Source organism: Syngnathoides biaculeatus, chromosome 10, assembly GCF_019802595.1.
Source record: "Syngnathoides biaculeatus isolate LvHL_M chromosome 10, ASM1980259v1, whole genome shotgun sequence".
NCBI lineage: Eukaryota > Metazoa > Chordata > Actinopteri > Syngnathiformes > Syngnathidae > Syngnathoides > Syngnathoides biaculeatus.
Window position 1 is genome coordinate 24,288,327 of NC_084649.1, and position 23,711 is coordinate 24,312,037.

Consider the following 23,711-nt stretch of genomic DNA (forward strand, 5'->3'; position numbering starts at 1 on the left):
AAAAACTCAAGTCCTACATTTTACCTAATCAGAAGGAAACGAATAATATTTGTTTTAAATAATATTTCAATTATTAGTTCTTATTATATCTTTGAATAGGTTAGTTACTTTTTATGTAGTTATTTTTCACAGTTGGTTAATTAATTTATTGTAAATATGAATAAAATTATAATATTTCTAAACAAAATATTTTAAGTAGTTTTTTATTCATAATTGGTTATTTTTTTATAATAAAATTAATTTGAAATGCATGCAGTACAAAAAATATATGGAATGAGGTGTATACATTTTATAACCTCATTATTCATTCATATATTCATATTATTCATTACCTTGCTGTTGTTTCCCGTGTTGGTCTTAAAAATCAAAATGTCACCCTTGAGCACAAAGGTTGACCCTCTGTTTGATGACATCGGTAGAAAATCATTGAACACAATCAAATGCTTAAAAATAGGTAGCAGTATTATAGACATTAAATTTATTAACTGGATATTGTTTGCAAATGTTTCTTTGCATCAGCAAGTAAATTAGGAAACTGTTTTTTTTTTATTCTAATCATCAATTCCTTGCACAGCAGCCCATTTTTTTTAATGCTTGAATATTGCACGTTGTTGTCACTATATGTATTAGTTTAGACTTGCTGTAATATTGATAATTAAAAAGTAGCTTTACAATTACTGAGGCAATGTTATTGGTGCTTCAATCTAATTTTTTCCTGGGGAGGATTTTCATGAGTAGTAGTACATGTAAATCAGTGTGTACTTAAACAGAACATCTTGCAGTGCAATACTGTAGTTGAGTGATGTTATGTATCTTTAAAACATCCCACATAAAGTAGAACAGACCTAATATGGAAAATCTCCTTTTCAGATTTATGTTATTTACTGAAAACTGTAATTAAAAAGTAGTCAAAGGAAGTTCCCTGATAGATTACTGATGGTGTTGCCGTTCACTTACCAAGAAGTAAGACTTCTGTGCAGGTAGCGCGGGTTCTGTTACCACATTGAGAGCGTGGTTCTGTGTACGTGCTTGCGCGATTGACTGGTTCGGATTGTGGTCTGGCTGTCACCAAGTCAGCTGGGAAAGGCTCCGGCTCACCAGGCTGTGACCTTGGTAAAGAAAATGGAGGTGTCCCAGATCTGTAACACAATTTAGGGATTTCTTCCTCAACCCATGCACCACCCGTGATTAAAGTTATGTACAAATATACTAAATGGACATTTGTGGCAGGTCACCGATCACCCGACGCCTTTAAAAACAACCAAGGTTATTCTCTGCAAGTTTTTGTTGAATTACTCCGAATGGTCCAATAGAAAGGTATCAAGCCTTATTTGTAGTCACCAAAGTCGTTTATTCCCATTGTTGTTGGACTAAACAAGACTTTATCTGGTGTCTGATAATACTGTCTCGGGTTTATAGTGCAGCTTGTCACGACTGTGCTCATACTCTAAACAGGAAATGCGATGAATCAGAATCATCTTTATTGGCCAAGTGTGTAAAAACAGCTTTGCGGCGATCCCCAAAATGTTTCCTTTAGCTGTTGTTGCTTCAGTCTTCTGCACTTTGACCCTGCGAGGGCCCTTGTGCTCTTGCCCCAGCGGATGTGATGGGACTCTCCGGTCCCAGTTTCCACACATCGCCCCACCGAGGGGGGTACATCAGCCCAACTGGGGGCAGTTGCACAAATTGCACACATGTAGGGCTGTCACTACCTATTTTTTTTTTTTTTTTTTTGTATGTTGGTACTGAAAGTATGGTACACGTTTGGTGTATGGAATTTTAGACAGCAAAATGCTAAATGGTTACAAATCACGATTAGCATTAGCGCAAACGATGACCATTTTAGGTCGAAAAACGCAAACTGCCGTTCAACTCGTTCACGTATCATGTTCTATGTACATTACACAAGAACATATCTTGCATTTTAAAAACGACACACGATCCTTTGTCATTTCGAGCAATCTTTTCACAGAGTGAAGTAAAAATCCTGGCTCTGCAGTTTTATTTTTTTGGAATGGAAATTTACAGGGAGTTGATGTCCCAGCTGTAATTGTACACCCGTACGTCCATTGTGACATCCCGACTCGGCAGCTCTAGTTGCTCCGAGGTGTGTTCTGTCAATATCATTTAATGCGTGACACACCTGCACCTGACTTGGCAATCGCAGCTAAAGAGCGGCACGGTGCAACCGCCCGCGGCCTAACTCCGAACAATGTCTTGTGTGTGTTCCCCCTTCTGCAAAGAATAAAACGCTAATTGGGGTCAAGCGAACTGTTAACTCGGCTTATTTGGACGAGAAGCTCATGTAATATCAGGCACGTTTTTCTTGAACCGCCGCGCATGACGGCAAAGCCTCCAAAGCCGACGCCTACTATTTGAAATGTCGCTTTCCTTTACGATTGTTTTTACACTTTTAATGAGACCTAACAAGACCAATCTGTTCTAGAATGAACAATAAACGAGCATTATTCCACAAGTAAAATTGTCCACGAGGTCTGTACATAATCAGTGTACATGAAGGACCTTTGATTTGTCCCACACACAAGATTTATTTTGAGATGAGCTCTGTCACCAAGGTCGTCGTGTTTGCTTTAGCGACGCTTAGCAGAGCGCCCAGCTTTATTTTATTAGCTCTACATGTGACCGTCTGGCATGTTGTGGTATTAAAATCACCTTTTGAATATACGTAGACAAACTCAAGTTGCATAACTCCTTTACACGTTTATCGCTTCCCCCCGGAGACCTCATTCTCAGGTCAAACTAGCTCATTGTTCCAGACTCTTTGAAGAAAGTTTAATAATAACTAGGATTACCAGGAAATGTTTGGCACACTGTTGCGCACAAATTACATTCCACGGTGTTATGGGTCCGCTGTTCTTGAGAGGAAGAAATGGGAAGTAATAATCTGCAATTTAACGTTGACAAGAGAGGTAATAACGGCTACCCATGGTGAACTGGAGCTGCTTATGGTGTTGTTACTTTGTAACAACAAGGAGTTGTGGAAAACAAGAGGTTTCCACTCAAACACATAACACCAGGGGCGTCAAACTCGTTTTTCTTGCGGGCCGCATTGTAGTTACGGTTTCTGTCAGGGGGCCATTATGATTGAAAGCATGAAAATTTTTAATTGATCCATCATATTTACACACTAAAATTTATCAACGAGTTTTGGAATCAGAAACCAAGGGTAATGGGTTTTTCAGCTATTGTTGATGTTTGGTAACACAAAAATGCTTGGAGTATCTCAATGTCATAATCTATGATATGACAGTTTGAAATTTTGGTCTGGATTTTGCAAAAATCTTGGAAGTTGATGCACATGATTTGCCTTCACGGGCCACATGAAATCATGTGGCGGGCCACATCTGGCCCCCGGGCCTTGAATATGACACCTGTGCATTACACTGAAGTATAATTCATTGCGTAGATGTGAAATTTAGCCACGTGGCTATGCAAACACCTTCATCTGGATATTTGAGATATGGACACAAATAGTGCAGCAACACATTTAGATTTTCAATATAAGATTACTCACAGGGATATGTTCTTTATGTTTTACGAAAATCTGAGGGAGCCGACACAGCTGTACTGTACAGATCCATTTGTTTGTATTTTACTGCCCCCAGGTGGCCAAGGTCGACAGCAGCACAGTGACCTTTTCGCTTGACACAAAGTGTAACAAAACTTGATTTTTTTTTATTCTATTACTGTATATTTTCATAAAGTACAGCATTATAGAATGCTTGGTTTCTTGAAATAAATTACAGTGACCATAAACACTTTCGTCATGAGACTTTAAATGCAGAGTTGAATGAGTCAATGGAGAAGATGTTTTCTGAAGGGAAAGTACAAATTTTCATCAGTTGTTTTGCTCATGCATGCAGTAAAACATCTCTTCTATACTTTTCTGACCTCTCTGAATATAGATTATTTTGAATTTAGCCACTCATAAAGTGGGTACAAAAGTCATAAGCACGTCAATCGTGTTTTCTTTTGTTTTAGTGTAGTTCAAATTGGGCATAAATCAGCAAGCTAGTGAAGCCTTTAGCCGCATCCGCAATCAAACAAGTGCGGTTGGAAATGTAGGTCATGTTTTGAGCTCGGTGAAGTTGCAGGGGGAACGCAGATTGGATTCCCCACGGATGTGTAAGTCGAGACTGCGGAAGTGGCGGCCTGTGGTGGAACGCGACGGGTTCATCGTAGGCGTGGCTTACGGGAGCGTCCAGCTGTACTGAAGCGCAATCAAAGCGGTTTTCATCAGTTTTCACTTTTTCTTCTGGCATTGGATTGTCTTGAAATGATAGGTTGAGTGCACTAATAATTTTCTCTTATTAGCCCTGTGGTCATGCAAACATGGAGCTGAAGTTTCCCGGGTGTGCCAAGATGAATATTTTAAATCAACTTTTTACAAGTGTCGCCGGTAACAAAATGTTTGAAAACTCTCTGTTTTGCATCGACAGTTTAATCAGGCAGCGAGGGACCTGTTTCTCTCGGGTGCCGTTTCATCAAACAAATGTTTATTATACAGTGAAGAAAATAAGTATTTGAACACCCTGCTATATTGCAAGTTCTCCCACTTAGAACTCATAAAGGGGTCTGAAATATTCATCGCGGGTGCTTGTCCATTGTGGAAGAGATAATCTAAAAAGAAAAATCGAGCAATCACAATGTAAGATTTTTTTTAACGATTTATTTGTGTGATACAGTTGCAAATAAGTATTTGAACACCTGAGAAAACCAATGTTAATATTTGGTACAGTAGCAGTTTGCAAGCACAGAGGTCAAACGTTTCCTGCAGTTGTTCACCAGGTTTGCACACACTGCCGGAGGGATTTTGGCCCATTCCTCCGCACAAATCTTCTCTCGATCAGACAGATGTCTGGGCTGTTGCTGAGAAACATGTAGTTTCAGCTCCCCCCAAAGATTTTCTATTGATTGGGTTTACGTCTGGAGACTGGCTAGGCCACGCCAGAACCTTGGTATGCTTCTTACGGAGCCACTCCTTGGTTTTGCTGGCTGTGTGCTTCGGGTCATTGTCATGTTGAAAGACCCAGCCAAGACCCATCTTCAATGCTCTGACTGAGAGAAAGGGTCCCCCCCCCCCCCCCCCCCCCAAAATCTCACAATACATGGCCGCGGTCACCCTCTCCTTAATACAGTGCAGTCGTCCTGTCCCATGTGCAGAAAAACACCCCCAGCGCATGATGCTACCACCACCATGCTTCATAGTAGGGATGGTGTTCTTGAGATGGAACTGATCATTTGTCTTCCTCCAAAAATGGTTCGTGGAATTCTGACCAAAAAGTTCCATTTTGGTCTCATCTGACCACAAAACCTTCACCCATGACTCCTCTGTATCATCCAAATGGTCAATGGCAAACTTAAGACGGGTCTTGACATGTGCTGGTTTAAGCAGGAAAACCTTCTGTGCCATGCGTGATTTCAAACCATAACGTCTTCAGTCACCTTGGAAACGGTGGTCCCAGCTCTTTTCAGGTCATTGACCAAGTCAAGTTTTCTCCTTGATATTGAGTATGTTCAGCTAACCAATTATCTGCCACAATACAGAAAATCCATCTGTATTTTCTCTTCCACCATTTCCATCTCATCAAAAATCGCGTCATCGCGTCGGCTAATAGCAGTTGTACAAAAAATGTGAACCACAGCTAAAATCGGAGGTAAAACATTGATGTAAGCTCTGTCTTCCGCCTCAGTGAAATGACGTTTTGACAGGTTTCCACCGTGAATACACACATCGACTTCATTGTTTCCTGAACACTTGAGTGCCACAAAATGCTGCTGCCGTGTGTACGTGTACACAAAAGGAGTAGGAATCTTCCACTCGTTGCCTCCTGTGTGGCATTTAAAGGAGACGCAGCTCAAGTTTTTGTCATTGGGGTTAAAATTCAGCGCAGGCTACTTTACCAGTATTTCCTCAATCCACTGGTCAATGTATGCACGTGTTCCCTTATATTTGCAAGAACGCTAACATTGCATCTGAGAGAACAGTGTTTACAGCATGTTGGACTACTTTAAACAGTCCTTACTGTCTTGGTATATAGGTAAAAGTTAAAGATGGTCAATATTTCTCCAACTATCAATCTGTGTTGTTCCCCCGCTTGCTGTATTCAAGCGTTAAAAGAAGTCTTTGCGCATATTTTTAGCCTTTCCCCAGGGTGAGCCCGCCGTCAAACAGCGATCGCTACTCCCACGAGGACAACATTTGTTTCCAGTGTAGAAGCAGCTCACTGAAAGTCTTTTGTAGACGTCGATCATCATTGTAAGACACAAAAGGCTTCATACCCGAAATCCTGTTTCCCGAACGAGGCCGTCGCGAGCTTGTTTACAAGCACTACATATCCTGGTAGATGGGCCCGGTGTGCCTTTAAATTTCCATAGAACGCGTCACAGTGCATGCTTTGGATGTTTGCTTTTTGTTTTTCTTCCCTCGCAAGAATGTGTCACGCAAGACTGCCACTGTCACAAAAATTGTTCCTCCAAAATCTCTAGGTTCCTGTAGTTTGTTTAGTTTACGCTGAAACTTAACAGTCATTAGTGTATAATCCAGGGGACAACTTTTGGATGAAAATGTCATAAACTGAAATGAATTTCATTGTTGCCTGTTTTTTTTTGTGGGCTATACTGAATTCATACTTTTCTTCACAGCCTCATAGAATGTTCCCTGTATGGTTCTTTGGATGCTATCTTAACTTATGTGACATTATCCACCGCACATTATGACATAGCGTAACCATGGGAACATGTGATATGAGGGAAAAATGTGTACTTTCCCCCATAATTAATTTGTCACATTAATTTGAAAGGCCCTAATGTTGGGTCCATGATGGAATCGAAGTGGGAACCTACTTTCTGTGAGTTTGTTGTGCTAACCTCGCTTCTACCGTTGAAGGCCGGACGGTCCCATTTAACACACAGATCCTCTTCCAGGCCATTAAATCATTAGCCTAATAGCTTAATTACTATGAATCATTTTTAACTACCGTTACAGTACCGATAGTAAATACAAATGTGCTTGTTCCAAATTGTTTTTTCTTTGTGTAGATTCTTAGTCATCCAGATTGAATGAAGATTAGGCGAAGTTAAACAGAATATATGGGCGTGAAAGAGATGGGTGGAGGGAGAAGAGATAGCGAGGGTGGACGACTTCAAATACTTGGGGTCAACAATCGAGAGCAGTGGTGAGTGTGGTAAAGAAGTGAAGAAACGGGTCCAAGCAGGTTGCAACAGCTGGCGGAAGGTGTCTGGTGTGTTATGTGACAGAAGAGGCTCCGCTCGGATGAAGGGAAAAGTTTATAAAACAGTGTTGATGATTAGAGATGGTGGCATTGACTCATTAGAGGGACATCCAAAGTCGGATGTTTTGGAGACGAGGTTGGAGAGAGCAGACTTTGATGGTTTGGACATGTCCAGAAGGGGGCTGAGGATGGAGCTGCCAGGCAAAAGAGCGAGAGGAAGACCAAAGAAAAGGTTGACGGATGTTGTGAGCGAAGACATGAGGACAGTGGGTGTCAGAGAGCAAGATGCACCAGATAGGCTTAGATGGAAAGAGACGACACGCTGTGGCGACCCCGTGCGGGACAAGCCGAAAGGTAAAGAAGATTCTTAGTGATCCAGGTCATTGATCAGACTGGACTTGTGTTGTTTTAGAATTTAGAAGCTTTTTTTTCCTGTTTCTAGAAAATGTCTAAAAATGACTTCGGAAAGTATAAATGTATCAAACAAACCAATGAAACAGTTCATTACTGGTGTTACGGAGCATGTCTGACTTTTGTTCATCCCGTGTTAGCGCGAATCCTGCTCGTTGATCATAGCTGTGAATATGATTTTCTGTCTATATTGTTGTTGTCCCTGTTGACTAGCAACGAATCCTTTCTCCTAACAGTCAAATATGCTGCAGCAGCCCGCCATGAGTCCGAATAAGATGTGCAGTTAAAAAATAAAAATAAAAAAATGCAACCTTTTGCCTCGAAAGCGTAAGCATAAAATCCCAGCGGCTCAATGTGTGTCTTTGGCGGGTCGTGCCCGAAGCTGCTGCTTGGCCTCCGACATGAGGAAATTAACTACTCTGGTTTATTAAGTTTGCGGTATGAGGACAATATGGTCTAATCCGATGGGGTCTCTGGGGCTTAAGAAGCCAATAACGTATGTCTGCATGATGTATAGGCTTCTGGCGGTTCTCCTTTGAGCTGTTTACAGTTGAAATCAATTGTGTGGAGGATTACGGTCCTCGGTTGGAGATAAAACATCTGCTGGGTACGTTTCTTCACTTATTGCTCTTTGGAATGTTTTCTCTGATAGGGCGCTCATTGTGCTACGATGGTTACGATCGAATAAGTCAAGGTCCGACCTCTTGAGATCGTAACATTTTCCTGTATCGATGGAATTGGATCGTGTCCCCATTTGTGGAGTATGTCAAATTGTCGGTGGTTATCACCCTTGCCTCACAGCAAGAATGTCTGTGGTTCAATTCTACTGTCAACTGCTGTACTATAGGTCACCTATCTTGTGTCCTTTTCCTTCAAAATACGTTATCTGGCAAACACAAGATCTAGATTCTGGTCCCGGGCCACGCTTTGAAACCTTATGAATGGCTTACATGTGGGCATCACATTTCAATGGCGGGAAGTACTAGAAATCATTCACTGCATGCGCCACATGTATGGATCTTCACAGAGGGGAAACAAAGCCTCCACGAACAGAAAATACAATTGATGATTTTGGAAAAAGATGCTTTTCACATTGCTGAGGACATCATAGTAATGATGAAAGAAATAGTGTGTATTGGCCCCACAGTCGAGGAGGAGGGGACGAGGGGGTGAGCAGTCGCTCATTTTAACGAGACCGATGTAGAGCGATAGATTGACGGATGTTGATATTTGAGTGATTATGACCAGTTTCCTTGTACTGAAGCAAGCGGCTACTCATTGCCAACTTTTCTGACCCTTTTAGCGACTATTTAAAAATAGTGATGCGCAACAAATCGAGTGACCTATTAGTGTTATTGGAGATTTCTGGAGATCCTGAGATTGCTTCCAGAGAAGTTTTGCACCCCTCTTTGTCCAGAATCCAACTGAATGGTGGTTATACCATTCCACTATGAGTTAATTTAAGCAAAACGTATCATCCCCCCTTTAAAACGCCTGAAAAATTCAAATTGTGGTCGTATGTATGCATACAATGTCTCTTTAAATAATTCTTTATTCAAACCGACTGAACCACTGAGATGACTTCCTGTTTCTCTCCCTGCGCAGCAAATAACCTTCCCATTGATGCTGTGCGTTGGGACCGCTGTGATTGGCTCCCTGCAGTTCGGATACAACACGGGTGTCATCAATGCGCCTCAGAAGGTAAGAATATTATAAAGTTATTGTTTGTCAACGTGTGCCCTGTCTCTCGGCGCAGAGTTAGCTTGGATAGGCTACAGCTCACCCGCCACTAGTCAGGATAAGATGCATGGATCAATGGATGGATCATTGGTTGTTCAAGTAAGACGAATCCCAAATATTTTGGGTCTGCAATATTGTCCCTTGCCTCCTACGTGGTGAGCTGAGGCCCAGAGAGTGGAAAAGGGGGTGGGCTTAGCAGAGGGATAATAATAGCTGCCTTCAGGCTCATGACATTCAAGGACATCTATATTAACAGACTCTGGGTAATTCCTGTGTAAAACGGTGCCCTAAAATGGATTGACTGACAGCAGGCTCTGCGAGGATTATTACAGGAAATGAAAAGGCACCTGTTCCCAGGTATTAAGAAAACATTCCCAAGCGCCCCCCCACCCCCCCACCTTACCCCCTCGAGAGTCAAATTTAAGTTTATCAACAGGTAGGGTAATAAAATGGGGGGGGGGGGGGGGGGCAGTTTTCCGGAGATTGTATCGTGAGAATGAATTTTTTTTGTGTGAGGATTGTTGGGCCGGGTCGGTCTGGACGCACCCTGGAGACGTACCAGGTCTCGCTTGTGTCACCAGATGGGCCCGACTTCTTTACGGCTTTCTATTTACCTTTTGTTTCGACAGGATCCTCAGCTGGTTGCTGTGTTGCCACAGACATGAGTCACTAAATGAGAAACACACGCACGCATGGTACTCTTGCACATTTGAATCTTACATGGCTCACAGCCTTTTATACAGCTATCGGTTCATTTTCTCCTCTGCTTTTCCTGTTCAGCGTCTGTTTTTCTTGGTGTAAAACTAAATTATTGCTTGCAGAATATCTTTCGCAATGCATGTTGAAAGCTGAATGATGCCCCAAAACAGTTTTAGGGTTAATGTTATGTTGCCTCCTATATTTAAAATACAGAATTAGCTTTTTGGGCAATGTATCGTCTGTGCTTTCATCCTCAATCAGGCCGTGCCAAGGTGGAATTTTAACATTGCACACCATCTCATCCTGCACTTTCTACTTTGGCTTCAGACCAGACCTTTTTTACTCAAAAAAGAGAAAATCTCATCCAGTTTCACCACTTTTTATTCTATTATTCACATACCCTGGTGTTTCTAATTATGAGTGTGCCCCTTTAAAATGGAGCCGGGCGGTGTCAGGTAAACCATAAAGTAGTGCGTGGCCCGGTGTGGCCGAGCAGCTGCTCTTTGTTGAGAGGCAGTGTGCTGCCGTGTTTAACAAAAAAAAAAAAAGATGTCAGGTTGTAGTTCGCTGCGCTGGATCTGTTTTCCTCTGCGCTGAGAGTGTGCGACAAGTGCGCAAATGCGCAGTTGCGCAGCTTAGAGGGAACATTGCATTCCACCTTCCCCATGACTTGGGTTACGTGGTAGCTCATGGACAGATACGTGAGTCAATAAATGACGTGTACATGTAAATTTATTTAAAGCAGGGCAGCATGGTGGCTAGTGGTTAGCCTGCTAAACTCACATTGGAGAGGTCCTCCGTTCCATTCTAAAAAAACATTTTTTTATGTCGATGAAGGCAAACAGGCCTACAAATAAATTGTCCCCAGGTGTGAGTGTTGAATGTTTTGTCAATTTCGTTGCCAATATCAGGCGGAATCCACACAACTCAAAAGCACCGTGTTGCTAGAGTTACCAAACTGCATGTTTCAAGTTGTATTATACCTTCTATTGCTTTCGTGTACCATTGCACGCCAATCTCAGCACACTACACCCAAAAATCATGGTCAGTCACTAATTTATATGCAAAAAAATAGTGTTCATTTATTCCACTGTCACTGATTAAGCACTATTAAAGATTACTGTATTTTCCGCACTATAAGGTTAATTTTCTCAAAAGCCGACGGTGCGCCTTATAATCAGGTGCGCCTTATATATGGATCGATACTGAGCCTTTGGTGCAGCTCCATCCAATGGATGCATAACGTAACCCCAGTCTCTACTGTAGCACCTATTCTATGCGCCCTATAATGCGGTGGGCCGTATATATGAAAAAAGACTTACAATAGGCCATTCATTGAAGGTGCGCCTTATAGCGCGGAAAATACGGTAATCGGATGGATGTTTTAAGACTTCACTCTTCAAAGTGCAATGATTCATTTTACAACTAGACTGTCAGATCACATTTATCTTTCACCCTAATCCTGAAAAACCTGCCCGCCTTGGATGACTTGAAGTGCGGAATGGCGTTAGCTGTGTTCGGCTCTGTTAATCTGCACGGGTTGAGTGAGTGAGCCGTAGGCACGGTGAAAACGTGAAAACGGCACGTTTGGCTGCTCCGATCTCAGCGGCGCAAGTGTCGACGCACGGGAGTGGAAGGCGGCTTTGGTTAACGTGTGTTTATAATCAACAGACTCGTGGGTTCATGCGTCGTCACGCGTTGGCCAAAAAACAATTACCCGACACATTCACTAATAATCCCCTCGTATTAATGACCAAGTAAGAGGATATCTTTTTTACCACAACAAAACATTTAAGATGTTTGCCAGGAATTATCCGGTACACTTTCACTTAGAATTGCAAGGCCACATAAGGGCATCGCAAAGTTGTTAAAGCGCTAATATTTGAATCGCCAAGATCCACAGACGTCAAAATTAAAAGCTCAGTTGTTGGTTTTGAAAGCATCTTGTTACATTGGCAAATACACACCAAAACTACCGTGACCATAAAAGATTTTTTTTTTTTTTTTTGTCTGACTGGAGCGGGTGAATTCATCGCTCTCCTTGACAACCTGAGCGGCAGCACGGATGACTCCCGCTGACGAGCCGCGGGCATGAATGCGCAGCTTGTTTTCAGGCCTTGTTGCTTCCTGTTGCCAGCTGCTGGATGGGCCTGATCGGTCCTGGGCAAAAGTACCACAAGGCGGGGTTCAATCAGGACATTTACGTGCAGTTCGGCGGGGAGGATTTTTCACCTCTGCTTACGTACTTCTCGTTATTCCTGGATTTAATAATGTCAGAATCTAAGCTCTGTTGGAGGTTGCGGCTCAGCTCGGATTGTTGTTTGTAAATTGTAAAACTGTGGAATCCACACCACATTGAACGCAACAGTTTAGTCATGCTAACAAACAGAAAACAAAAATTGAGACAGGTGGTCTGCCACAGACCTGAATTGTTCCCCCCCCCCCCCCCATGAGAGCAACTGTTTGCAGTAAGAAAAGCGAGTACTGCAGCCTAGTAGAAACGATGGACCAGAATGAAGCGCTTCTGTCATGGTAACAACAAAAGACAAATCGTATCGTGAGAGGAGAATGTGGGGGGCAATAAAAAAATTAGATCACCCAAGCCAAGTGGAAGCTCTTAAGGAGAATGAGGTTTTCTTGTATTTACTTTTGCCGTGCTGCAGTGTCAAATTAGATCCGAACAGGAGACTGAGAGTAACACGTGGCGAGACAGATCTCATCCCGAAAGGTGACTGGGGGCAACGAGAAAAGTGCTGCACGAGCGTCTCCTGTATTTACACACTTCTCTCACAGTACAGAGACAAATTTTATGGTCGAGACAAGAATAAAACAGTCAGGTGGAGAGTATGGAGGAGAATAAGCGTCCTCTGTATTAACTTCCAGCAGGGGAGGAGGCAAATATTATCCCATGAGAAGCCCGAGGGCAACAAGAAACCAGAGTGCTACAGCAAAAAATGGAGGCTGTCGAGGAAAATAGGCGTCTCCTGTATTTACTGCTAAGAATAAATAATTCACAACTTTACCAATTAAGGCATCAAGGTAAGCTAACATCACTGCGTGGATGTCAATGAGGCGGCTTGCTATCTTTTTTTGTGTGCCGCCTTTGCCCCGCACTGGTCTGACTGCTTCCTCTTGTCGACAGACCACGCAAACCGTGGGCCACAGAGGAAGTGTGGCAAAAACAATCGGCCTTAGCTAAAATCACGTCACTCCGTCATCTGCCAATAATTTAATTTACTCGAGCTGGCTTGACGTTCAAACTTAGACAGATGTTAGTGATCAATGTGCACGTTCTAAAACAGCAACCAGAATGTCAGCGTAGATGCGAGTGGCTGCGAAGGTCACGAGCAGAGGGGACGCGACATGATAACAAGTATCTTGAAGCAAGTGTGACGCGATAAGAGCGTTCTGGGTTAAGCGCTGACACCCCCCAATCCCCCCACCACCACCCCCGCGCCCTGTTAGCCGTCGAAATCATTTGCAATACAAGAGAATGATGGTGTATTACTGAAAACGTGCATGCCTTCATATAGCAACATATTGTAATAAGTGACCTGGTGGTTATTAAAAGCGCTGATATGATCGTGACATACTGTTTGATCATATAAATCTCATATCCTTGATGTATCCTGAACTACAAGCCTTTTTTTCCCCCTGACAAAAAGCTCATTATTAGAGAAATTAAGTCCTATTTTTTGGAGGTGTATGTATTTTGAGAATATAGTCTAAAAGAAGAAATGTGGTATTACAAGAGTGATGTTTTATTTGTTAAAATATGATGTCTTACCGAATTATTTTTTTTTTAAATCATGATAAAATGTTAACAATAATAATAAATAATGTAAAAAAATTATATTGTCAAATTACAGCTATCATAAGATTAATAGTTCTGCTACTGATGAAGTGTCTTCATTAAGGTAAAGTTTAATTTTTTCTTAAAAAAAATAGAAGATTAGTTAAATAACATGACAAAAAAGAAAATGAGAATTTATCATAAAATTGTTACTCCCCCCAAAATTAAGCACATTTTAATTCCTGCAGTATTTTTGGGCGCACGTAAGGCAAAATATCATATATATAATTTTATTTATTTATTTATTTATTTTTGTCTACCAAGATATTTCTTACCAGGCAGTTTTCGTGCAAGAGCATTTCACTTTTTTTTTTTTAATCTTTAAATAAATTTACATCCTCCCTCCCAATTATTATATTGATTACTTTTGTCCAAATGAAGCTCCTCAACTGACGTCAAATTATTTCTGTGCCACCAAGATTCTATTAGTGGAGTTTTAGAGGCTTGCTATGTTGACGTTTTTTTACACATTTAAAGTTTGCGAACCCCCACCGGTCCGCCTTTGAAAGCAAATGCGAGGCCCATGATGTGACATTAAATGTGGGGCACATCAGCTGTGGTCAAGAAACATGCCGGCAAAGTTTCACGCCGCGCGGTGTCAGTTTTGGAATCATGTGAGAAGGGCTGCTGTGACATAAGCAACGACGTGCACGCATGCAGGCGGAGTTCCTTAACTGCTTCCACTTGGTCGCCTGGGTGTGTTTGTCAACACGGTCGTGATGGGGGAGGGGAGTCAACACGCCGGGCCCAACTTCCTCCTTGCCAGGAAATGGCGCCGATTGCGATGTGCTGCCATCAGCTGGCCACGCCGCATCAGCTCAGCTGACAGCCTCATACAATAAATCCTGTGTCGGAATTATCCCACAATTGCGTCACACTTTTTAATTGTCTCTTTCAATCGTGTCGACATTCCTCGGGCACGTTGCTCAATGGGTTGCTGCACTGAGGTGGCTCCAACGACTTGGAGACAAATTCGTTTTGTGTTTTCAACATACTTGGCCAACAAAGAGAATTCCTATCCTTTCTGTTCAAACCGGCTCGGATTGCTCATTAAGTTAACTGTGATTAAAGTGAGGTTGGAGAGGTTTTTTTTGGGTGGGTGGGGAGAGCAAAATATGCTTTTTACAGCATTTTCATTTGGTGGAGTGCCACGACATTGTTCTAATGTAAAACATATGCCTTGGACCTAGTATACAAATTGTTTCTACTGTATGTGGCAGTTATTCTTACTGGATTGGGATCCCTGTCGTGACCTGCAGGCTTCTTTTTTTTTTTTTTTTTTTTTAACCCCAAGATCTACTTTTCAAGCAGACAGCCTCTCACGAGCTACTGACAAGGGGGATGATGGTCCCAAACCGTTTTAAGGTTGATGTTATGTTGCCTCCTACATTTAAAATACAGAATTAGCTTTTTGTGCACTGTATTGTCTGTGCTTTCATCCTGGATCAAACTGTGCCAAGGTGGAATTTTTAAATTATACACCATCTCATCCTGTACTCTGGCTTCAGACCAGACCTTTCCCACTCGGAAAAGAGAAAATCTCGTCCAGTTTAACCACTTTTTTCTCTGATTATTCACATATTCCGACAGTCATTGCATCTTAAAACAACAGCCTTTTTTAACTTTCTCCATCAATATCGAAAGTAAACATAAGCAGCATTTCTAGCTCATCTTTGCTCTACGTTGCCCAGACTGTGTTATCAAAGGTTTATATTGATGTAGTTATTTTGGAATGTTTTTTTTTTTATTTATTTGTAAAGAGTTAGATAATGTGTGACGAAGGTTCGGGAAATACTGCATCAATGGTTATGTTGATGATCTCGATGTGTTCTTCGCAGATCATCGAGAACTTTATCAACGCCACGTGGCTTGCGCGTTACCAGGACCCCATTTCGGGCAACACCCTCAAAGCTATCTGGTCCATCGCCGTGGCCATCTTCTCCGTTGGCGGCATCTTCGGCTCCTTTTCGGTCGGTGTCTTTGTCAATCGCTTTGGAAGGTAACTCCACAAGCTATGGTGTAGCGTGACCTCCTTTCACCGATTTACCAATCGCCCCAACTGTCAAAACCGCTGCAGTTGCTCCACCCATTTCATAGGTATTTAATCGGGCCCTCGGACTTGCCTCTGTTTGACGTTCACAGGAGAAACGCCATGTTCTTGGCCAACGTCCTGGCCCTGGTCTCGTCAGCCCTGATGGGCTTCTCCAAGACGGCGTCCTCCTTCGAGATGCTCATCATCGGACGCTTTGTGGTGGGCTACTACTCGGGGCTCTCCACCGGCTTGGTGCCCATGTATGTGGGCGAGGTGTCGCCCACGGCGCTCCGCGGGGCTCTGGGGACTCTCCACCAGCTCGGTATCGTCGTGGGCATCCTCATTGCGCAGGTGCTGTCGGTTTTCCTTGACATTATTAGCATTTGGTAATACGTAATTTATAATCACTCATGGGAGCCTCCGGGTTGATTCCAGGTTTTTGGATTGGAGGCCATCATGGGCAACGCCGATTTGTGGCCGCTCCTCTTGGGCTTCATCTTCATCCCGTCGGTGATGCAGTGCATCCTGCTGCCTTTCTGCCCAGAGAGTCCGCGTTTCCTGCTCATCAACAAAAACGAAGAAAACAAAGCCAAGACCGGTATGTTCTCACCGGCCTGAGAAGTACTGCAAAACACAGCGGATTTAGGTTCCCAAACTTAAGTCTTTCACATTAGTTTTGTTCATTCAAGATAAGATTACGATAATAGATGATACCATCCATCCATTTTATTTGCCGCTTATCCTCACGAGGGTAACGGGGAGTGCCGGAGCCCAGCTGTCAACGGGCAGGAGGCGGGGCTACACCCTGAACTGGTCGCTAGCCAATCACAAGGCACATAGAGACAAACAGTCGCAGTCACATTCACACCTACAGGCAATTTAGAGTGTCCAATTAATGCTGCATGTTTTCGGGATGTGGGAGGAAACCGGACTGCCCACCCGGAGAAAACCCACGCAGGCACGGGGAGAACATGGAAACTCCACGTAGGCGGGTCTGGGATTGAACCCAGGACCTCAGAACTGTGAGGCCACCGCTTTCCCATCTGAATCACCATGCCGCCCCTTACTGTACATATATTTTGAAATATTTTCATCATTATTTTCATTTTCATGCTTTAATTTTGGGGGGGTCACAGTGCATACACTCCACACAGGCGGGTGCGGGATCGAACCCAGGTCCTCAGAACTGTGAGGCCAACGCTTTACCGCCTGACTCACCGTGCCGCCTTAGATGATAATATATGAAGGGAAATTAAATTCAATTTGACACTGGAATACAAAATGAGTGTAAAAAAATTCATACGATAAAATGTTTTTTTTTAGTCTGGATTTAAAATATAATTTAAGGTAAATACTATCCTATTGAGATGCGGAAATAAATAAAATACACGACAAATAATAATTATCCGATATGTAATATAATCATATTGGCAAAAGGTGGCACGTTGGCGCAACTGGTTAGAGCTTTGGCCTCACTGTTATGAGGACCGGGGTTCAAATTCCGGCCCCGCCTGCGTGGAGTTTGCAGGTTCTCCCCGTGCCTGCGTGGGTTTTCTCCCGGTGGGCACTCCGGTTTCTTCCCACATCCTAAAAATGTGCAACATTGGAAACTCTAAATTGCCCCTAGCTGTAATTGTGGGTGCGGCTGTTTGTCTCCATGTGCCCTCCTGGCTGGCAACCAGTTCAGGGTGTACCCCGCCTCCTGCCCGATGACAGCTGGAATTGGCTCCAGCACTTCCGCGACCCTTGTGAGGATAAGCGGGAAAAGAAAATGGATGGATGGTAAAAATAAAATTCTGGATGAAAAGCATAGTTTGGCAAATACTCTAATATAAAAAAAAAATGAAAATGAATTCAAGAACTAAATGAATATGTAAATACTGTACATGAATAGATTCTAGATTTAGAAATATAATTTGCGGCAAATGCTGTAGTCCTGAAGAAGCTGAGGGGCACCAACGACGTGAGCGCCGACATGCAAGAGATGAAGGAGGAGAGCCGGCAGATGATGCGGGAGAAGAAGGTGACCATCCTGGAGCTGTTCCGCTCGCCGCTGTACCGCCAGCCTCTCCTGGTGGCCGTAGTGCTGCAGCTTTCCCAGCAGCTGTCGGGCATCAACGCTGTGAGTTGGCCACTTTACCGCAGCGCCTCTCGTTTGCGGAAATTGCCAAGCACGTCCTGAACACGGTTTTCATGTGGTCCCGTCAGGTCTTCTACTACTCCACGAGCATCTTTGAAAAGGCCGGCGTGGCGCAGCCGGTCTACGCTACCATCGGAGCCGGTGTCGTCAACACGGCTTTCACTGTGGTATCGGTGAGTTTGTAAAAGCCCAAAGGAAAATATACAGTTGTACATCTCTGTTTTTGTACGAATCGGTTTTCGCACGAAAAGTTTGATTTTTTTTTTTTTTTTTTCGGTATTCGAACGCCCCGACCATTTGACCCACACACTCCTCTGCACACAGACGTGTCCCGTTAATGACTTTTTTTTTTTCTGCCAATTGAGCAATATTAACCCCCGATCATTGCTCCAAAGAAGGCAAGTGGAACTGCCGGTGCTGAAAAAAGAAAAGTGCTGCGTAAAACTGTCGACTTCAAGAAGGATTTGACAGGCGAATACGAATTTGGTGTGCGTGTTTCTGAGTTATCGAAGAAGTATGGTAAAAAAGTAAATCAACGAGGATGCCCTCAAAGCAAGTGACGATGCTAAAGGAGCAACCGTGTTGACCAAGCGGAGGCCACAGATCTTGCAGGAAGTCGAGAAGTTGCTTCTTATTTTCCTCGGAGGAAGGATGTCTCAATTGCCGATATAAAAGCTATCTGCGCTAAATGGAACGACATCCATAATTTTGTAGAACTCAAGCAGAATGTTGCAGAGCGCTGCAAAATTTCAATGACGCCGTTATGAGCATTAGATTATTTCTTTGTTAAAAAGAGGCGAGTCACCCCCACCGAAGACATTTGAAACAGTTGTTTTGCATTGCTTTTTTTCTTTTTTATTTACATGCAGTTTATTGTCAGGAAAAGCTAAAAAAAACCCACTTAAACAATTTTTTAGGCTTGGAACGTATTATTTTATTTTTCATTCATTGTTATGGGAAAACACGCTTCAGTTTTCGAAAGTTTCGGTTTTCAACCGGGCTTCTGGAGCGGATTGTGTTCGAGAACCGAGGCACCACCAAGTTAGTTAGAGTCTAAAACCTGATCCATAAAAGAAAAAGAGAATCAAGACCGTGCTTCTGGCATGTACACAAACATGAACCCATGCTACACAAATCCCTGTGTCCAATTTTTCAACTAATTAACAGAAACCAGCTTCACATGAGGATAGCAGAATAGCTAACACACCGGAGAAAGCAGAATTCTGCGGTTGCTGGACAAGTTTGTTTACGATTCCTCTGATGGTTTTCGTGCATCGGTGCTGCTGTTTTGGGTAGCGGCGTCGTACAAGATAGGCTAAGATGGATAACGAACGTTCCTCGCTTGCAGCTGTTTGTGGTCGAGCGCGCGGGCCGCAGGTCTCTCCACCTGCTGGGGCTGCTGGGAATGGCCGCTTCGGCGCTCCTGATGACCATCGCCATGGCGCTGCTGGTGCGTGATCCCCTCGGTGTCAGAATCCCCCACGGCCCGGTTCTCGATGTGACGGCCCGTCTCGTGTCCCCTCGCAGGACCAAGTCAAGTGGATGTCCTACCTGAGCATCGTGGCCATCTTCGCCTTCGTGGCCTTCTTCGAGATCGGACCGGGTCCCATCCCCTGGTTCATCGTGGCCGAGTTGTTCTCTCAAGGCCCGAGGCCTTCGGCCATGGCCGTGGCCGGGTTCTCCAACTGGACCGCCAACTTCATCGTGGGGATGGGCTTCCAGTATTTAGCTGTGAGTAGAACACAATGAGGTCATATCACCAGTATTATATGAAAATAAGATACACATGCATTACACCATACAGACACTTACAATTATACATTATGTAATCAATTATCAGTTTTGATGGGTACTGCTACAAAGTAATCTGAACAGGTTTATATGTTTATTATTATCTATTATATTTATTCATGTCTAAATCAGATCAAATAAAGTCATGATTATGAATGATAATATGAAAATCTAAAGTAGAAAATTTCACCAGAAACAAGTCGTTCATATGTTATTACTCGTAATGTTAGTGATAATTAAATAGCTTACATTTTTTTATTGTCAAGCTTTTTTTTTTTTTTTTGGTTAAGTTTACCAATAATTATTTCTTTTTTAAAAATGTAATATAGAGAGAATAAAGTGTTTACTTGACAAGAGTGGGATATTTATGTGACTATAAACTTCTGAGTTCATGTTTAAAAAGTCAAAGCATCATATGAGGAATAATATAAGCAAAAGGTCGTCCATTTTAGGAGAATGAAGTTCTAATATTACAACAAAAAAACATTGGAAAAATATATACAGTACATACATATACATATAATCATATTTTTTCAAATAATGTTTTAATTAGCTTTACTATAACAAAGAAAAAGGGCATGTGTTGGCAAATAACTATAACAATGAATTCAAGACGGTAAAAGAAAATCATCGTATATTGATATTAAATGAATATAGTTGGAATTATAAAAGGAATTTTTTTTTTTTTTAATCGAAAATAATTACCGTAATTCCTGACCTACAGAGCGCACCCAGCGTTAAACTCTTTCTGTGTACCCAGGCTTATAACCAGGTGCGCTAACACTAGCGCTGCGCTAGCGTTAAACTCTTCCTGTGTAACGAGGCTTTTAACCACATGCGCTAACACTAGCGCCGCGCTAGCGTTAAACTCTTTCTGTGTACCGAGGCTTATAACCAGGTGCGCAAATGCTAGCGCCGCATCACCACATAAACCGCAGGGTTGAAAGCACGTGAAAAAAGTCACGGCTTGTAGGACAGAAATTACAGTACATGAAAAAAATAATTGAATTGCATGATGTTGTTGGACGTTGCCACGTCATATAAAAATGACGGGTACACTTCCGCTGAGTCATAAAAATATTCTTCATGTGTGCTTGCGTGCAGACGGCGTGCGGCCCCTACGTCTTCGTCATCTTCATCGTGATGCTGCTCTTCTTCTTCGTCTTCACCTACTTCAAGGTCCCCGAGACCAAGGGCCGGACTTTTGACGAGATCGCGTCGGGCTTCCGCCGGAGCGCCGTCACGGGCGGCGAGAAGCCCGAGGAGCTCAACAGCCTGGGGGCCGACTCGCAGCTCTAGAGCGGCCCGAGCCGCGGGACAAAATTCTCGATCGCAGTGAAGGAGGTGCGAGGGAGGGGAGGGGGAGGAGGAGGAGGAGGAGGAGGAGGAGGAGGAGGCCAGGGGTCCCGGCGTAGAATCCTTTTCACACTGTCAGCACATTTCGGTTGTTTTCACCGCGTGTGGCCTTTGTTAACGTCTTCTGCTCGCCACCCCCGTACCGACACTCGTACAGACACACACCTCCTAACGTGTCACACATAAAAAAAAAAAAAAAAAAAAAAAAAAAACGCGTCGGGCAGCGTGCGGCCCGGGAGATGCGAAAGAGGCGCGTCGGAAGGTTTTTGATATTTCAATGAAGGAACAAGACAGCTTCTTTTTTTTGTGTGTGTGTGTGTGGAATTAATTTTTTTACAGATCTACTTTTTCACTGAGCAAAACATACTGTAAAATGCTGGAATGGAACACTGTAGACTTTCGCACTGTAGCTGCTGCATGGCTTCCTCCTCTAGGTGGCGCACTTTTCAATTAAATTAGCCCCCCCCTACAAACACACACATCTCCACTGCAATAGTTACTGAGGAAAAAGTGATGTAGTTCACGGCTTGTTACTATATCTTTGTGCTCTTTTTAACATGTATTTATATTACTCAGTGACTCTTGATTGACAATATTTTACCCCTTTTTAAAAAAAAAAAAATGTTTATTTTTTTTTTAATGTTTATATGTAGTTGATCATATTCATGCAGAGGAGTTCAGGGCCAGCCTGAAAAAATAGGAGGATAAAGTCATAGAATTATGACTAGTATATACGGTTTTATGAAACTAAAACTTCAAGGCTATGATTTATGAAATTGCAGTTTTAAAGAAAACAAAAATCTTTATTCAGGGCCTGATGAAGCTATGATGCTATCATCATAAAATTCTAAATTTATGAGAATAAATCAGTCAACAATGAAAACCTTTGCATTATGTTCATGCTTGGAACTTAAAAGAATAAAATTTTCTGGAAACATTTTTTATGAGATTATGAACTCATATTTTTTTATGTGGAATTTTTTTTAATCTAAATTGTATGAGCACAGTTTAATACTTTAACAATAAACACAATTGCAATATATGATATGCTATCATGATAAAATTCGAAATTTATGAGAATAAATGAACTTTTTCAACAATGAAAACCTCTGCATTATATTCATGCTTGTAACTTAAAAGAATAAAATTCCAATATCGTGATCAATATAAATTTTCTGGAAACATTTTTTATGAGATTATCAACTCATAGTTTTTGATGTGGAAAAATTTTTAAAAAATCTAAATTGTATGAGCACAATTTAAAACTTTTAACAATAAAGACAATCGCAATATAAGACGCAAAATATATACAGATATTGTTATAAATATGTGAGTAATGAAAAAAATAAGACTAAAGTAGGAATATTGCAAAAATATTTTACAGAAATAAAATTCATTGAACGTTTAATTATATTATGTGACTGTAAAGTTATCAAAGGTATGCTAGTGTAGAATTATGGATTTGACAGGAATGGTCATATTTCTTTAAAATAGAACTGTAATATTCCTGAAAACAGTCACAGTGTTACTGCAAGTAAAATGAATTTTTAATAAGCACAAATACTGGATCACATTTGTGAGCATTGGGACATCCAATTTATCAAATACATGATTTTTTTTCTGTAATTTGCTTTTTTTCCCCCCTGATACTGCTGCGTACAGTCAGCCATGAATTTAATCGTACATTTTTTTTTAAGAGGAGTTGAATCAGAATTTTATTATTAAAAAAAAATGTGCACAATTTTATTCTTATTCTCATCTGGAATGTTTTTTTTTTTATTCTGTCAGAACCTCCCATGTGGGGACAGTAACTTTTTAGAGTGCGTGGGAGAGGAAAAGAATGGACCAAAAAAGTGAATGTCAGCCCGATTTCCTTGTTCTCGGATCAAGCCTCCCCCCCGCCATCGCGCGTGTCGCCGTTCGCCGCCATGTTGTTGAGCTCGCTCGGCCTCGCCGTTTTCCTGCTGCTGTGATCGCTGCTCTCGTCTTTTTTGTTTTGAGGAAACCATAAAAACGAAGATTAAATATATATATATATATATACACATTTTAGCAGCACTTTATTATTCATATTTTCTCTTGTCTCGGAAGCAACTCAAATCTTTGTTACAGAGGGGCGGAAGGATGACGTGATGTCTCGTGAGATGGGATTGTGTCATATTTGCTTTTTTTTTTTTTTTTTTTTTTTTTTTTATAAATAAAGCGCTCCTATAAGTGCGCGCCGCTTGTTGGCAGCGATGCGTCATCGGATCAGAACTTCAGTCCAAACAAATCACTCGTCGTTGCAACCATTCCATAACTTATCAGTATCATGTCGCTGTGCACTCAAAATGCAAAAATGCAAGTTTTTGCAAAAACGTATTTTTTTTTTTATATGTCCACCAAATTTGCGGCCAGTCGGGCTAATTTTCCCGGGGATGAGTTTTGGGTGTT

General features: G+C 42.1%; 1 protein-coding gene across 1 annotated transcript in view; it reads left to right on the plus strand.

The window, feature by feature from the left end:
* The window catches only part of LOC133507187 (solute carrier family 2, facilitated glucose transporter member 1-like), a 24,590-nt gene extending 1,109 nt beyond the window's left edge, over nucleotides 1-23,481 (plus strand). The window contains exons 2-10 of the mRNA XM_061831986.1: nucleotides 9,273-9,368; nucleotides 15,798-15,958; nucleotides 16,102-16,342; nucleotides 16,427-16,589; nucleotides 17,926-18,113; nucleotides 18,200-18,304; nucleotides 19,480-19,581; nucleotides 19,659-19,862; nucleotides 21,027-23,481. Of these exons, the coding sequence (XP_061687970.1) occupies nucleotides 9,273-9,368; nucleotides 15,798-15,958; nucleotides 16,102-16,342; nucleotides 16,427-16,589; nucleotides 17,926-18,113; nucleotides 18,200-18,304; nucleotides 19,480-19,581; nucleotides 19,659-19,862; nucleotides 21,027-21,221 (1,455 nt within the window). The 3' untranslated portion in view covers nucleotides 21,222-23,481. The remainder of the gene's footprint in view (nucleotides 1-9,272; nucleotides 9,369-15,797; nucleotides 15,959-16,101; nucleotides 16,343-16,426; nucleotides 16,590-17,925; nucleotides 18,114-18,199; nucleotides 18,305-19,479; nucleotides 19,582-19,658; nucleotides 19,863-21,026) is intronic.
* The last annotated feature ends 230 nt before the right edge of the window (nucleotides 23,482-23,711 follow it).